This window comes from Podarcis vaucheri (genome assembly GCF_965113315.1).
Source record: "Podarcis vaucheri genome assembly, chromosome: 8".
NCBI lineage: Eukaryota > Metazoa > Chordata > Lepidosauria > Squamata > Lacertidae > Podarcis > Podarcis vaucheri.
The window spans coordinates 79,284,423-79,301,042 of record NC_138766.1 but is presented as its reverse complement, the minus strand read 5'-3'; the positions used below and the strand labels follow the sequence as shown (position 1 = coordinate 79,301,042).

Genomic DNA, 16,620 nt, shown 5'->3' with positions numbered 1-16,620 from the left:
AACCACCAAACATACAAAACTATACAGTGGTACCTCGAGTTAAGAACTTAATTCGTTCTGGAGGTCCATTTTTAACCTGAAACTGTTCTTAACCTGAGATACCACTTTAGCTAATGGGGCCTCCCTCATCCTGAGGTAAAGTTCTTAACCCGAGGTACTATTTCTGGGTTAGTGGAGTCTGTAACCTGAAGCGTCTGTAACCCAAGGTACCACTATACTCAAAACATACTCAAAGCATCAGACCTTTCAAATAAAGGTTCAAATAAGTTCATGTTCAACTTTGTCAAGCATGAGATCAAACATGACATGCTGATCCATGGCAGAGAACCAAAGCAAACACATTATTATTATTATTATTATTATTATTATTATTATTATTAAAACCTTACTGGTGGTCCAGGGGGTCCATTAGCTCCCTTGCTGACTTCAGAACAGGAGCAAGAATGAGGTAGGGCAGGGCAGCTTTCTTCGTCCCTCTGGTGAGAAAAAGAAGGCCCTGTCATGGCTGGTTCAGTAGATTCCAAATTAGGCATTAATCTCCATCAGTCTTAAATTAAATTAGAACCACATGTCACCAAACAGAAGTTTTAAAAAGAGAGAGCTTACCAAAGCTGGAAGTTCACAACATTTATCTCTGTTGGCCCATGAAGTGGTGCAGACGATGTCAAACATCTGCAGCTGGAACTGGTTTGGAAAAAAGGGAAATATAACATAAGATGTAGCCGCTTCAGAAGATCAGTGAAGGAAAGCCATCTCAAACAATAAAGGAATTGCCTTAGATTGGAGGATGGGGAGGGACCCTCCTGCCTACAGACCTAATTTGGTCTTCCTCACTTGCAGAGGCGTAGCAAGGTGAGGTGGTACCCGGTGCAGAAATTTTGTCACGCACCACCCCGTCTGTGACTCCCAAGCCTACAGCAAGCCAGGGGAAGGAAGGGAGCTTTGCCACTGCTCGCTGTAGGCTTGGGGGTCACAGGCAGGGGGCTGAATGTCACACCCCCCTCAGGATGACACCCAATGCTGCCCACACACCCTTGCTCCGCCCCTGCTCACTTGACCCACAAGGCTGTTTTGGCCAAGGCACACGCATCTGACCTCATATGTGATGTCAGACATGAAGCAGGTGGAGACATGTCTGGGCCAAAGGCACTTGCACAAGGCAATACAAGCACGATAAAGGTATTGACAACCAGCTGATCCTTGGTGCGTCCATGGTCCTTTGCAAGTCTCAACGATCAGCTGATTGCTCATTTTGCAAAGCATGGAGCTATGCAGCTGCTGGCACAGATAAGGTAAAGGTAAAGGGACCCTTGACCATTAGGTCCAGTCATGGCCGACTCTGGGATTGCGGTGCTCATCTCGCTTTACTGGCCAAGGGAGCCGGCGTACAGCTTCCGGGTCATGTGGCCAGCATGACTAAGCCGCTTCTGGCGAACCAGAGCAGCACACAGAAACGCCGTTTACCTTCACGCCGGAGCGGTACCTATTTATCTACTTGCACTTAGACGTGCTTTCGAACTGCTAGGTTGGCAGGAGCAGGGACCGAGCAATGGGAGCTCACCCTGTTGCAGGGATTCGAACCTGCCGACCTTCTGATTGGCAAGTCCTAGGCTCTGTGGTTTAACCCACAGCGCCACCCACGTCCCTGTTGGCATAGATGCTTGGCTTTTAATAGTGTAGTGGTTTTGACTTGAAGCAATGCTTGCTCATCTGTACTGAACATTTAAAGGGGTATCATACCAGATTGAGCAGTCGTGGCTTCTCCCCCAAAGTATCCTGGAAACTAGTTTGTTAAGGCTGTGGCAAGATGTTAGGAGACCCCTGTTCCCCTCAGAGACCCACAATTCCCAGAAGGGTTTAGCAATCAATCCTTCTTCCCAAGGAACTTTTAACGTACTCCTCCTTGCTTTATGGCAGCTTCTTGTGTATAGGATTGCTTCCACAAGATCCTTACATTTCACATATTATAATATTTTTACACACTTAATAAAAAGAGTGAATTTTAAAACTAGTATTTAGAAATATGTTCTATGTAAATCCTGTGTGTGTGTGTGTGTGTGTGTGTGCGTGCGTGCGTGCGTGTGCGCTTAGGGGAATCACAGACTAAGCATGATAAATTATTTTTTTACATCTTTTCAGCTGTTTCACATAATACGCCTCTTGTTGATACTTCTGGGTGCTCACAGGAATTCATCCCATCACAACAAATGAAAATGATATGCCTTTATTTCCTTATTGTATTTATTTATTTCACAATACTTTTATACTCCTTGTTTGTAATAAAAATCTCAAAGTGGGTTTCTTCTGTTTCATGGGTTAGTATTAATCAGACTAAGGATGCAATGGGATATTGCATTATTTTTCTTAGTAAATTACCAAGAAACAGTGGTTTGAATTGATTTATTATATTGATGCTGAAACCGGCTGAATCAGCCATTCTTCTGACTTTAAACTGTGACCTGGGTTGCTCTTTCTTATTCCAGCTGAGTTGCTAAACAAAGGTATCTTTGTTTCTGAGGCATTTACTCATGGACATTTACATTTAAACTTCACGTGGTCAAGATTCAGATGCAGACAAATCCATAGAAATCTGTGAAGGATTGGACCGAAGAGCACTAAAACTCATGTGTGTGATTTGGACAGAATAAACAAACAGCCTCTCTAGGGTGCTTTAAGGAACACAACATAAATGCAAAAAATATACTGTCCTAATTTGCTGGTGTCCACATGCAAGCTCTTGCATGTGCATAAGCAGGCACATTCATGGAAGGGAGAGGAAAGAGCTCTATCTGAAGATGCAGAGAGGTCCTCTTCAAAGAATATAAATAGGGGAGCCTTTTTGTGGTCAGAATATGTTCGTGTGAGCATCACAGTCTGCACATATGCAGGGATCAGTTGTCTGGGGTGCTCTTTGAACTTGATAAGTTGATTTAAATATCACAAGGCCTAGCCATCATTGTTGTTGTTTAGTCGTTTAGTCGTGTTTGACTCTTTGTGACCCCATGGACCAAAGCATGCCAGGCACTCCTGTTTTCCATGCCTCCTGCAGTTTGGTCAAACTCATGCTGGTAGCTTTGAGAACACTGTCCAACCATCTCATCCTCTGTCGTCCCCTTCTCCTTGTGCCCTCCATCTTTCCCAACATCAGGGTCTTTTCCAGGGAGTCTTCTCTTCTCATGAGGTGGCCAAAGTCTTGGAGCCTCAGCTTCACGATCTGTCCTTCCAGTGAGCACTCAGGGCTGATTTCCTTCAGAATGGATAGGTTTGATCTTCTTGCAGTCCATGGGACTCTCCAGAGTCTCCTCCAGCACCATGATTCAAAAGCATCAATTCTTCGGAGATCAGCCTTCTTTATTACTGAATATTAATGCTGCTTTGAAAGCATTGCAGTAGATTACAGCAAGTTTGAAGACGTTGGAGCTGCTGGAATGCTATTTATTTTGATTAACAATGATTTCCGCTGTGTTTCTCCACAGTAAAATAGCTTCCTAATTTGTAATCAAGGTGCCAGGGATAGTTGAGAAAATACCTTCCCTCCAGGAGCAGCAAACCCATGGCTGACCCCGGTGAAAAGGGACTTGGCATCCGCCTGGCTTGGAGAAGACATGAGCACATCTGGGGGTTTACCTGCCTGAACCATAGAAAGCATTAAACCTTTGGATCCTTGAATTTGCATCATACAACACAGGCTTTATTAATGTTTAGGATAACATTGTAACTGATGTAACTGAGTGTACATTACAGAGCTGTCTTTCGAAATGCATGCTTGCGGACTTACATAACCACCAACCAATTCACTTGAAGGCAACCAGCATTTTTCTGTGGGTGTAGATTTTGCTATGTCATTTATCCTTCATACAGTTCTGATTCTCTTTAACAAAAGCCATCATTTCTTTCTTTTTCTTTCTACAAAAGGCCCTTTAACTGCAACTTTTTATAAGTTCATCTTTGTCTTTCCCTGTTGGAATGTAGTCACAAAGGTTGTTTTGTTCAATTGTTCTGTGAGGCTTGATGTATTCATTCCCATATTTAAGCCTGAGGCCTGAAAGCAAGTCTTCTTTTTCTAGCATAATTTTGGGATAAATATTCCTGACAGGTCAAGAAGCAGTAGGTCCAGTGCTTTCCCCCCCTAACAAAATGTTTAGGGGTACTCTCATTTTCCTGCTCATATTGAAATACTGCCCCTCAATGAGGCCAAACTTAGATTCACAAAATGTTTAGGGGTATGTGTACCCCCAGAAAAAAGCACTGAGTAGGTCTATTTTGAGTCTTTGTCCTATTAGCTTTAATGGAGCTTAGCTGCTCAGGAAAGGTCAAAGGCCATGGGTAGATTGTCCAACTTTGACACAAATCCACCTCTCCTCCTATATCTTCAGCTTATTTCATTCTCTAATCCCCAGAATGCAATGGTACTGTTCCTGAAGACATTTTTGGGGATGATGAATGGGAGATCCAGTCCTGGTAAGAGAAGGAGGGTTCGGTGTCTTGCGAAATGATGATATCAAATCATTTGGAGGAAACAACAGTATAAGGGCAATGCTCTTCTTAGAATCACAAGTTTATGAACACCAGTACTTGCATACCACTTAAGAACTCATTATCACGATGACGGTGAAGAAGCAAGAGGGTCATCCAGTGTCCCTTTGCAAGAGGGAGATATGTTGGTACCTTTGGTAGCAAGCCAAGACGTATTTGCAATACATTTTGAGGATAAAATTGCTCACATTCCCCAAAATATGGACTCAGTACTTAATGAAGTCCAATCTGTGAAGGCATCCAAAGCAAACAACTTTCAGTCTTCGAGGCTTGAAGCTGTTAACAAAGGTGCTTGGGCAGTCCACCTGTATGCTCAACCCTTTCACTTCCAACAAGTCGGTGTTTCAATGGGTCCAGGAGATGGTAAATGTCTTGTTAAAAGGGGCTTGTACCACTTTCACGAAAATAATCCATAATTCAGCCACCACCACTGGAGACCCTAACCCAGTCCCCAAAGAAACGATAGGCCAGTGGTTGACATCATTGTTCTGGGCATTGCGCTCAAGCAAGTGGTTGCCACACAACTCTAGAAACAATGGGATAGGATTGGTTTTCTAGATCCACCTTGATCAGTGTCAGGGAACTGCCATCGGTTCAGGAGGGAGAGAGGAAAAGCCGGATGGATTACAGAGAGCCCCCAAAGATCGTGGAAAGCAGCTCCTCCTCTGCGGGGGACAGTAACCACGTCTCCAGTGGAGAGGAGCTGCAGGGTTCGGAGGAGGCGAGGCGTTGCCAGGACACCTTGCCTGGGCAAAGCAGGGAGGAGAGAGGTCCACCGTTACCCACGCCCTCCTTGCGCAGTAAGGTTTCGCGCCGAGAGGGGAGGTGCAGACTGGGCGTCAAGTCATTACTTTGCTGGGGAAAGTTTAAGCCCCGCCCACTCACGGATTCTGCCAGTGAATGAGTCAGCCATGAGAGAGTGGCGCTCTGGACAGATAAAGTTTATTTTACACCAAAAGCAAGGCTTCACAGCCAAGCAGGGAGGTATTTGCCTGCTCGCTCTCAAGCGACCCCTTGGAAACCTAATAATCAGGTTTCAGGTTTGGTTGTGGGGATGGAAATTGTCCCATGGGGTGACTTTCACCGGGACAGGGAGAGCATGACCCTGTTGATTCTTTTAGATCTCTCAGCAGCTCCCATTATCACTGTCCATGGTTCCCTTCTGATGAAACTATTCAATGTGGGTGTTGTAGGCATCAATGTATCTAGGCATGGGGATCATCCCTAGCATGTTAAGAGCTTATTAAAAAGAGTTTTCCTGATACCCAAGGCAGATATTTAAATCTTCTCACTGTCAGCTTTCTATATGAGCCAGAATTTCTCAGGCAAACATTTTTTTAAATAACCAAATAGCAGCTTTTTTTCTCATTACACGCATTACATCATGAACATTATATTAATATGGCAACCCTTTTAAAAAAAGAAAATGCTCTCTTTTAGCTCAAAACACCAAGCTGCTTCACTTACTGGGGCAGAGTTGTCCCTTGGCCCTCTCGATCGAACCATTCTTCCCAGTACCTCTATCCCATCAGAAGAAATATTGCCTGCTGCATTGATCATCTTCTCACCCACTTGTTTGCAATCAATCACAACTTTAGCTGTAGTTTTGCTGATGACAACATGCAACTGAGGGAAGAAAATTATGTGTTTAATACCAAACAAAGAAATGAAAAGAAAGAAAGCCCAGGAAAATACATATAGTTTTTTTATAAAATCAACAACAGATACACCTCCTAATTCCCCATTTTAGCACTACTTTCGGTAGAGACAAAGCAAAACCAGAAAAAAGTATTCAGAATATTATCACTCCTTTTTACACAACCACATCCTTTCCCTCCAAATGTCTCAGCAATTCTCACCTTATGGAAACTTCCATAAAATATTTTCTTTATATCAGGTCCTTCAAAAGTGACAGTCTGGAATTCACCTTTGTAGTCGTAATTGAAGAAAGTCAATGTTTTGCCACCATCTGTGGAGCGTGAGACAGAACATGTTTCAGCGATATATGCTTACAGTGTTTTTTAAAGGAGGAACATCAACTTAGATACCTTCGAGTAATTTATTTTCTTTAAAGGCTTCATCAAAATGATAAAATAGAAAATAGAAATAGGTTCTCATAAAAGGGTGTGGGAACAATGTACAGGGGTACAAGTTATAACTTTATTTTGGGGTGTGGCAGGGAATTCAGTAATGGCTTCCTTTGTCTCCTTGAATGGGAAGGCAGAATATAAACAAACCAAATCAATCAATCAAGGTCTGAGATAAAGACACAATGAACATACTATCCAAAATAACTCCAACCAGTGGCTCATATTCTTCGTTCAGAATCTCCCAGAGAGCAAATGGTTCCTCGGGCGTTTCAGGGAGTATACGGAAGAGAAACGTAATGGTATAATCTGAAGGAAGTCCCTCTGGGTGTAGATATCTGTAAAAGGAAAACAAGGCTCCAGAAACTGATGGCATCACAGGAAATGGGGTCCTGAAAGCACACCTCCTCCCCACGCCCAGGTCTTAATTGCTCCTATCTTCTTGAATTAGCACTTCTGAGGCAAAAGGAAAGAACCAAAGAGCACTAATTTCAAACTGCTGCTTTTTACTGTTAGGTTTGTTGCCAATTTTTGTGGTTTATATATTTTATTTGAAAGCCACTTTATGTATGATTTTATTATATGACGATGCATGCATGCATGCATACGTACATACATACACTCAACATGTACATACCAAAAAGCAAACATAGTTTGAAGAAGAAGAAGAGTTTGGATTTGATATCCCGCTTTATCACTACCCGAAGGAGTCTCAAAGCAGCTAACATTCTCCTTTCCCTTCCTCCCCCACAACAAACACTCTGTGAGGTGAGTGGGGCTGAGAGACTTCAAAGAAGTGTGACTAGCCCAAGGTCACCCAGCAGCTGCATGTGGAGGAGCAGAGACGCGAACCCGGTTCACCAGATTATGAGTCTATCGCTCTTAACCACTACACCACACTGGCTCTCACTAGTTCTAGTGAGAACTAGTTCACACTAGTTCTCAATGCATTTGTGATATGGCCCTTTGCTGATCACCTAGATGACAAAACCAGAAGGTTATGGAAAAGAAGACTGCTGCAGATAGGAAGTCTACTCAACTGAGCTTAGAAAGCAGTACAATGCTCTCACTGGCCTCATTCCAAAACGTTTAAACTAGGGAGCCTACAGTATTCTCAGTTTTACATATAACCACCTATTTCTCCTTTAAAACTTTTAATTAAATGACCTGGAGGTCTGGCTACAGTAGACTTGCCTCTTCTAGTTAAGCCACCCTTAAGCTGTTAGAAGATGAGTGGCCGACTGCCGCAAACATTTTTATAATTATATTTCTGATGTCATTTCACACATCTTGAAACTGACATGCAGAAAAGAGTCTAACCACATTGCAGCCTTCAGACTTGCTCCCGTGGGGCAATTTCATCTCTTCAGGATGACTCCAGAGGAAGTGGTTTGAGGAGGGCAGCCAAGAAGAGATGCTTAATGCCTTTGCTGAAGCGAAGCCTATGATACAGTAACCGCATTTCATAGGATTTCATTTCCTCCTCCAGTTACTTGACAGAGACCAACCAGAGAGTTACTGTGAGAGCTATCCACCTCGTGCACAACCCAAGACTCAACACCACTTAAGCAAATGAAACATCAAGCACAGCGTTGTGTCCCAGGTAGCATTTGCCGCTGTAGGGTTGAATTTGAACCCGTTGTGTTTCTCTGCAAGCACTGGAACACAGAATCCGAATTTCAGCGCAACTAAGCTGCACACGCCTAATCAGGTACGGCCCCAACTCAGTGGCAGTAATTTGTTCTCGCATGAATAAAGCAATCTTTTGTCTTGCTTTAATCCAGAATGCAGCAGCCAGACAGGTGACTGGGAGCGGCCGCCGAGACCATATAACACCGGTCTTGAAAGACCTACATTGGCTCCCAGTACGTTTCCGAGCACAATTCAAAGTGTTGGTGCTGACCTTTAAAGCCCTAAACGGCCTCGGTCCAGTATATCTAAAGGAGCGTCTCCACCCCCATCGTTCTACCCGGACACTGAGGTCCAGCACCGAGGGCCTTCTAGCGGTTCCCTCAGTGTGAGAAGCCAAGTTATAGGGAACCAGGCAGAGGGCCTTCTTGGTAGTGGCGCCCTCCCTGTGGAACGCCCTCCCACCAGATGTCAAAGAGAACAACAACTACCAGACTTTTCGACGACATCTGAAGGCAGCCCTGTTTAGGGAAGCTTTTAATGTTTGATGTATCACAGTATTTTAATATTCTTTTGGAAGCCTCCCAGAGTGGCTGGGGAAACCCAGCCAGATGGGCGGGGTATAAATAATATATTATTATTATTATTATTATTATTATTATTATTATTATTGCTCTTACCTCAGAGGTTCAGAGGATCTTTCAAGAACATGTTTTTTAACAATGAATTAAACATATAAGACAGGGGAAAAGGCATCTTGAGAAAGGAATAAAGACATTTCTTACTGTCTTTAACTCTCAGCTTGGGGAAGGCTGAAATAAGGGCTGTGTGTGCAGTGCCGACCTGTTTCGTTCCGGCTAAGCATGACTTACATTTGAAAAACAACATGGCATGCTCTACAGAAGGGATGGGGAAATATTCTCAGCTTGAGGGGCACATTTCCTTGCGAGAAACTTCCCAAGGTCTGTTTGCCGGTAGTGTGGGGGACCAGAGGCAAAAGTGGACAAAGCCAAAGGCAAAAAGACCCAGGCCTGTCTCTTAACCTTTGTACACTAGGCTACATTTCTGTCACACGAAAACCAGAGCCTTCTAAACCCCAAAACACACACACCCTCTCCATCCAGGCCAACAAGGGGAATTATCACAATCACATCTAGTCAAGGAAAAGGAGCCACGCAAGGAGGACGCAGAGCAAGATCTGTAAAGGGTGGGGCCTGAGGAGAGGGAGGGTGGCCTGGGGAGCAGGTGTGTCCTAGGGAGAGTTCTGAAGGCCACATTTGGACCCAGTCCTAAGGTTCTCCACCAATGCAAGTGGTCTTGGGCAGGATTCACCTAACAAGCCTTGTCTGTGGTAAAGATTTCTGCTTGTGCAGAAAAACAACCCCGCAAGGACTTTTGCGGGGAGTGGATGGTCGTGGAGCATACCCATGGTCCTCACTGGGACAGGATAATACTACTACAACAACTACTACTACTGCTACTAATTTATTCGTACCCCGCCCATCTGGCTGGGTTTCCCCAACCACTCTGGGCAGCTCCCAACAGAACATTAAAAGCACGATAAAACATCAAACATTAAAAACTTCCCTAAACGGGGCTGCTTTCAGATGTCTTCTAAAAGTCAGATAGTTGTTTATTTCCTTGGCATCTGATGGGAGGGCGTTCCACAGGGTGAGCACCACTACTGGGAAACATTAAAAACTTCCCTAAACAGGGCTTCCTTCAGATGTCTTTTAAAAATAAGATAGCTGCTTATTTCCTTGACATCTGATGGGAGGGCGTTCCTCAGGGTGGGCGCCACTACTGAGAAGGCCCTCTGCCTGGTTCCCTGCAACCTCATTTCATGCAGGGAGGGAATTGCCCTTGGCACTGGACCTCAGTGTCCGGGCTGAAAGACGGGGTGGAGAGGCTCCTCCAGGGATACCGGGCTGAGGCCATTTAGGGCTTTAAAGGTCAACACCAGCATTTTGAATTGTGCTTGGAAACGTACTGGGAGCCAATGTAGGTCTTTCAGCCACATTGGGATACAGCTTCCTCCCATATGTCTCCTGCATCCCCTGAAATTGGCTCGAGTGTGGGAGCAGGAGAACGCAGAGAACAGTGAACAGGGGGAGGGGAGGGGAATATTCCATCTGGCAAGCACAAATCATTGTGCAGACAGAACAATTGGAAGTGTGCCATGTTTCACCCACCCTGTAAGTTCCCACTTCTTCCAGCACCGAATGCCACGTTACAATCTGTGCTCTCCCACAAGCCTTGCCTTTTCTAATCACCACCATTTTCAGAATCCACACATGGGTTGAGTTAGCTTTATCTCTCCACTTAAGCAGCGTGCTTCCCTTCCCAAGTTAAATCCTGCTCTTGGACTCAACTTTCTCTGAAACTCAATATGCTCCTCTCTCGTGTTTTCAGCACTCAACCCTCATGCCAGAGTGTGACACATGACGAAGGGTTTTAATGAATACATATATATATATATATATGCAGGTTTTGGTGTCTTCGGGTGTCTTCCCGTGTAAGAGTCGGGGTGTCTGTGCGACGTTTCGACGAGGTCTCACTCGTCGAAACGTTGCACAGACACCCCGACTCTTACACGGGAAGACACCCGAAGACACCAAAACCTGCATTCCTGTACCCGTGAAAATCTACGAAAGCATATATATATATATATATATATATATATATATATATATATATATGTAGGGGCAAACACGTTGGTTTGGCCAAGGTAAAGATTAATACTGGTAACATTCCAGAGGCAGTTCGGGCAGACTTGCGTTACAGGAGAGATGCTTACTGTAAATGTATAGAAGGAGGGTTCTGCCCACCACTTCTTCTTGGGAAGCAAGCCAAAGCTTGGTTCAAGAATAATAATACTATAGCTAGATGCCCTAATTCAGACAGCTCCGAGAACAGTGCTACTCACAGACCTTCCACTCGACCCCTTCCCCTGTCAATCAAATGACTGGCAGGAGGCAGGAATGTGACATCTGGAGAACTAAGGAAATCCCCTCTCGCCAGTAGTGGGGAGGGATTGTGCCTCCCAAGCAGATTTTGGAATTGGGATACTTATTTCATAATCAACCAGGTACACTGGGGGGTGGAGAGAATTCCATAGATCTAGAGAAACTTGCACATATGATGAGTCGTTATTCCACATGACTGGGGGGGGGGCGGGATCTGGGGGACTCTGCCTGTCCACACAAATAAGTAACTCACTACCATTCTGCATTTTTCTGAACTGCAAGGTGCTGCAGTTTCTTCATTTCTTCTCCATAAAATCCCTCACCTTTTCACCAGTGAAAACATTTACCGCCATGCCCCCAAATAACTTGAAACCTTTGCTATTTTTTGTAATGGTTAAATACCATACAGAGCTTCTGAAATGGGCCCTATATATTTTGCTACCTGAGGCAGAAACTCAAATGTCACTCTCTGTTACTCCAGAGGGTCTTCCAATCATTCAGAGACTATTTTGGGGGTGCATAGTGAGGCTGCAGAGGGAGGAGAGGAATGAAAAGCCCCATGGGATCTCACTCACAATTTGTCACCCCAAATCTGAGCTTGAGGTGGATTGCCTCTCTTGCCTAATGGTAGGGCCCGCTTTCACAAATCCAGTATTCAGATGCAGATTTAGAAAATGTTGCTATGGTTTAGCTTCCATGAGCTTTGGCTACAATTACACCAACATATTTTAAGAATACATCTAGAGTTCATACTTGGTTGGCTGGGAAACCAAAGCATCCTTATGCAGTCTGTAGCAGGAGTAGGCATTAAATGTTCCAGGCTCCATAGAAACCCCTTCCACAGTTGCAAACTCTTTTTCCACCAAACCAAACATCTCCATCATTTTGAATCCTGAAAAACATAAGACGTGTCGCTGACTTCTCTTAATGTGGCTTGGGAGTGAAAATGACTGAAGATTTATACCACCGCTAAGTTTACTAGCATGGGCACATTTCCCTGGGAACTTTCATATCAGAAAACCCTATAAAATAATGTAAGAAGGTGGTCGTCAACTTGCTGAAGTGTCATATGTTTTAATGGTGCTTGAAAGGAAAAGTGGGAAAGGTTGTCAGCTAAAAGAGATTGACGTTGCATGGTGCTGAGTCAATTAGCCCAGTACTAAATTCTCCTCCAGCTGAAAGCTGCTGAACAAAATGGCAGGAATTGGCGGCGGTGGCATCCATCTGTCTAGAGAGACAATGGAGTGCACCTTCAGGGGACGAAGTCAAACCATTGCATTAGAAGCACTGAAGTGACTTTCTAAGGTATATAAGTCTGGGCAGCATGTATGGAGGTCCTGGGCAGCCCAGACGACAAGACCCCTCTCTCAGCCTCACTGATCCGGTCCAAAGGGAGGCGAGCAATACATTTGGCACCAGCTTGGCTTAAGGAGTTGCTGGAAGAAGGTGTACAAAGCATCTGACAGGAATTAAACCTTTTGAAATCCAAAGCATGAGCTCTAGAGAATGCATATTTATTTATACTGCTGTAAGTTGAGCAGCAGCAGCAGCAGAAAACCCATGGAAAAAAAATAGATTTGCAATAGAACCATTATGGTCTTTCATAGCTCAGGTTCTCCAATGGAGTTTGTGCATAAGAGGCCAGCTTGGCCCTGAGAATGAAGTATTTAGGCTGGAGACTTTGTTCCAAGGTGCTTAGTCTTCCCGAACTCTCCTATGTGACCTTGACCAATCATTGGCTGCATTCGGTGTAATGATAAACTAAAGTTTATTGGTACCGGAATGAGTCTCATGCTCATGTTCTCTGCCTTCCCTGCTCCTGCAGTGTAGCTCTAAAAAGGCTGGAAGATTTCAGTTCCGTCTTCAATTAGCCCCAGTTTAGTATTACATCTGAGCCCTGACTGTGAGTACTCTTGACTATGATTTATTGAAAGAAGACAGCTTCAGAGTTGGCTTGTTTCAGCAAACTATAGTTAAAACGAACCACCAGTTTGATCAGTATTGGACAAGGCGCTAAATTGCAACTAGTCAAACGTAGAAGCAAAAGCTTCTGATCTCCTCAAGCCCTTGCCAAAGGGGAATAGAGGAGAGAGGAAAACATGAGCCCAAGGTTTGCCCAGACACGTTCAGGCAACCATCAGCCATAAATCATTACTTCCAATGAAGCTGCTGTCTCTTATTATCTGAGCCCAGCAGTAATTTCCTAACTAGATTTGTTGCAAGCTGAAGTCCTGTAGTGTGTGTGTGAGTGTGTGATGCCATGAATGATTGACACGGCCCTGGCAGAGTGTGCCAGACAGTCTCATTATGTGACTACCCCTTTTAACAGTTGAACAATAAACCTTTCCAGAGCAGTAGTATTTTTAATGTATTTTTAATTTGTTGTTGGAAGCTGCCCAGAGTGGCTGGGGAAACCCAGCCAGATAGGCGGGCTATAAATAATAAATTATTATTAAATTTGTTATATACTGAGCTGAATCCTAAAACAAAAGGATCCAGAATGCAGCAGTATGATTGGTCCGCAGGAGCCACCCAATCCAGCTCCAGCTGGAAGTGAATTAGAGACCTGATTGGCCTGCAGGAGCAGCCAATCAGGCTTCTGGAGGAGGTGAATCCGCAACCTGACTGGCCTACAGGAGCAGCCCAGAATTAGCCAATCACGTGGGGCCCATTGTGTAAATAATGTATAATATATAGCTAGACTTTTGGGGAAAGTTCCATTCATTGCTACTATGAGCTCAATAAAGAGCATGAAATTCACACTCGACTCCAAGTATATTTCAAAATTATTAGTAGTAGGCATGTCAGTTAGGGAAGTATCTGCAAATGAGAAATATAATTCTTTAAACAATTAACAGAAGATGAAGAGTCCAAGGGAGTGTTGGGGAAGCAGATACAGCAAGGTCTGCTCCTGTCAGTCTCTCCCCACTCCCAGTTTCACGTGTTTAAATTTGTGCTTTAAACTTGTAAGCCACCTTGGGTGCCTTGGCAGGAAGGCAATATAGAAATGCAAATGAAGGAATGAAGAAGGAATGCATAGAAACACTATACCTGCTAGGCTGTTGCCATCTTTATAAACCAATGGGCAAGCTGCAAAAAGGAAGAAGAGAATATCTTTAAGCCTCGAAAGAGAGAGAAAAAATGTGGGCTACAAGACACATTTCTAAATGGAAAACAAAATCTGTGCTATGAGATCAATAGACACCAGGACCTTGATGTGCAGTAAGACCACATGCATGCATGCACACAAAACAAAAACCCCAATGAACATCTAACCTCCAGTAAACAATGATAGTTTTACACTGTTGGTTTTAACTTCAGTCTGCAATAGTATTGTTTTAATTTGGTTCTTAGCTAATTTTATTATTGTGAATCACTCTGGGCTCCCTTTGGCGAGGAAGGGTGGATTATACCTTTTAATTAAGGAGCAATAAAAAATAGTAAGTGCTATGGGAAACCTCTGTTTTCATTCTAGTCCCTGTTAACTGTGGAAAAACAGTGCCTCAGAAACATTCCAGGGCTGTAGTTGTCATAACTCCCTTGACGCCTTCAGGTTCAGATGAGGAGGCTGCTCCTTCCCCTCCTCTTGTGGCAGAGAGAGCACTGTTGGAGTCTGGGCATGACCAAAGCCACTGCCTGGGGTGGCTGAACAGGACTCAGTGGGAGAAGAGGGTCTGACACTCTCTCCCCAGACAAGGCAACACGTCTGGAGAAGGAAGAAGATGCACCCACCCAAACATTGTGCCCGCTTGCATCCCACGGGAATAGAGATTCTCTCAAGTAAGGGCTTTGTCCCAACCTAGCTTTAAAGGTTGGCAGGTGAGCATGAATAACTTGTGCAGTCTTGACACTGAGGTCCAGCTCCAAGGGCCTTCTGGCAGTTCCCTTCACTGCGAGAAGTGAGGTTACAGGGAACCAGGCAGAGGGCCTTCTCGGTAGTGGCACCCTCCCTGTGGAACGCCCGCCCATCAGATGTCAAGGAAATAAACAACTATCTGACTTTTAGAAGACATCTGAAGGCAGCCCTGTTTAGGGAAGTTTTTAATGTTTGATGTTTTATCGTGCTTTTAATGTTCTGTTGGGAGCCACCCAGAGTGGTTGGGGAAACCCAGCCAGACGGGCGGGGTACAAATAATAAAATTGTTGTTGTTGTTATCACTGATCTTGGACTTGTGAACCTCGACCCGTGCTCCAGGCTCAAGAGGGGCTTGTTCCCCACAGCACTTGAGACCAAGGCAGTATACCTGAAGGAGCGTCTCCACCCCCATCATTCAGTCTGGACAATGAGGTCCAGCTCCAAGGGCCTTCTGGCTATTCTCTCCCTGAGAGAAGTGAGGTTACAGGGAACCAGGCAGAGGGCCTTCTCGGTAGTGGCACCTGCCCCGTGGAATGCCCTCCCACCCATCAGATGTCAAGGAAATAAACAACTATCTGACTTTTAGAAGACATCTGAAGGCAGCCCTGTTTAGGGAAGTTTTTAATGTTTGATGTTTTATTATTCTTTTATATTTGTTGGAAGCCGCCCAGGGTGGTTGGGGCAACCCAGTCAGATGGGTTCAAATAATAAAATTGTTGTTGTTGTTATCTTGGACTCGTGAACCTCGACCCCCGCTCCCGGACCAGGCCAACCCTATGCCTTGCGAGAGCTCTGAGACCAAATTGGCTCCTTTCCTGCTGCCTAGTCTGTACCATTACTCTCCTTCAATAAAAGCCACTTCCTTACTTACAAGTAAGAGCATCTGCTGTCATGTTTTGGAGCCAGGGCAGCAGCGTGGAAACAACCCTAATCTGAAATGTGACAGGAACCACATTCTGCTACATAGGTTTGATTGCAAAAAGGATTGCAAAAAAGGTGAAGTTCATCATTGTTCAGCAGCTTTTCCTTCGAATGCACAGAATTCAACTGTTACTATCCTACTGCAGGAGTATCATACACTATCACAGTTAGCAAAGCATCGTTTTTATACACTGTTCGGGTAATAAACAGAAGCAGATAAAAATGAAGTCTTAATCGCTAACTTGCTGATGCTGTCTCGCAGACAAAAGTGATCAGTTCATCTTCAATCTTCTTAAAGGCATCAAAGTCGTCCACAAAGAAGACATGCCTGTCACTAGGCTTGCTGCCAATGTTAACCAGTTCTGAATAATCAGCATCAGCTACTCCAATGGCAAATATGCTGAACCCTAAGTTGGAGGGAGAAAAACACAGATAAAAAAAGCCTCAGATGCAACAACCGTTCTTCCTCTTGTGAATCTTTTAACTAAACGCAGTACGGAAAAATAAAACCAGTTTTCTCCATCGCGCACCAGAAGGCACATATTCACTTCTCCACCCCAATAAACATCACCAGATTACTCTTTCAGCACTTTCATAAAAGGACTCTCCCTTTAGCCAGCCAAGA

At 44.4% G+C, this 16,620-nt stretch overlaps 1 protein-coding gene and 1 long non-coding RNA gene across 6 annotated transcripts in view; one reads left to right on the top strand and one right to left on the bottom strand.

Moving 5' to 3' along the window:
• Nucleotides 1-16,620, bottom strand: part of COL14A1 (collagen type XIV alpha 1 chain) — a 147,309-nt gene that overhangs the window by 33,053 nt on the left and 97,636 nt on the right. For all 5 annotated transcript variants that reach the window (XM_082235396.1, XM_082235397.1, XM_082235394.1 and 2 more), the window contains 8 exons: nucleotides 16,238-16,402; nucleotides 14,270-14,308; nucleotides 11,972-12,110; nucleotides 6,819-6,961; nucleotides 6,396-6,505; nucleotides 6,004-6,162; nucleotides 607-684; nucleotides 390-476 (listed from right to left, as the gene is read on the bottom strand). In XM_082235396.1, the coding sequence (XP_082091522.1) occupies nucleotides 390-476; nucleotides 607-684; nucleotides 6,004-6,162; nucleotides 6,396-6,505; nucleotides 6,819-6,961; nucleotides 11,972-12,110; nucleotides 14,270-14,308; nucleotides 16,238-16,402 (920 nt within the window). The remainder of the gene's footprint in view (nucleotides 1-389; nucleotides 477-606; nucleotides 685-6,003; nucleotides 6,163-6,395; nucleotides 6,506-6,818; nucleotides 6,962-11,971; nucleotides 12,111-14,269; nucleotides 14,309-16,237; nucleotides 16,403-16,620) is intronic.
• LOC309539699 overlaps nucleotides 1-16,620 on the top strand; it is a 357,400-nt gene that overhangs the window by 293,904 nt on the left and 46,876 nt on the right. The gene's annotated exons all lie outside the window — the stretch shown is intronic.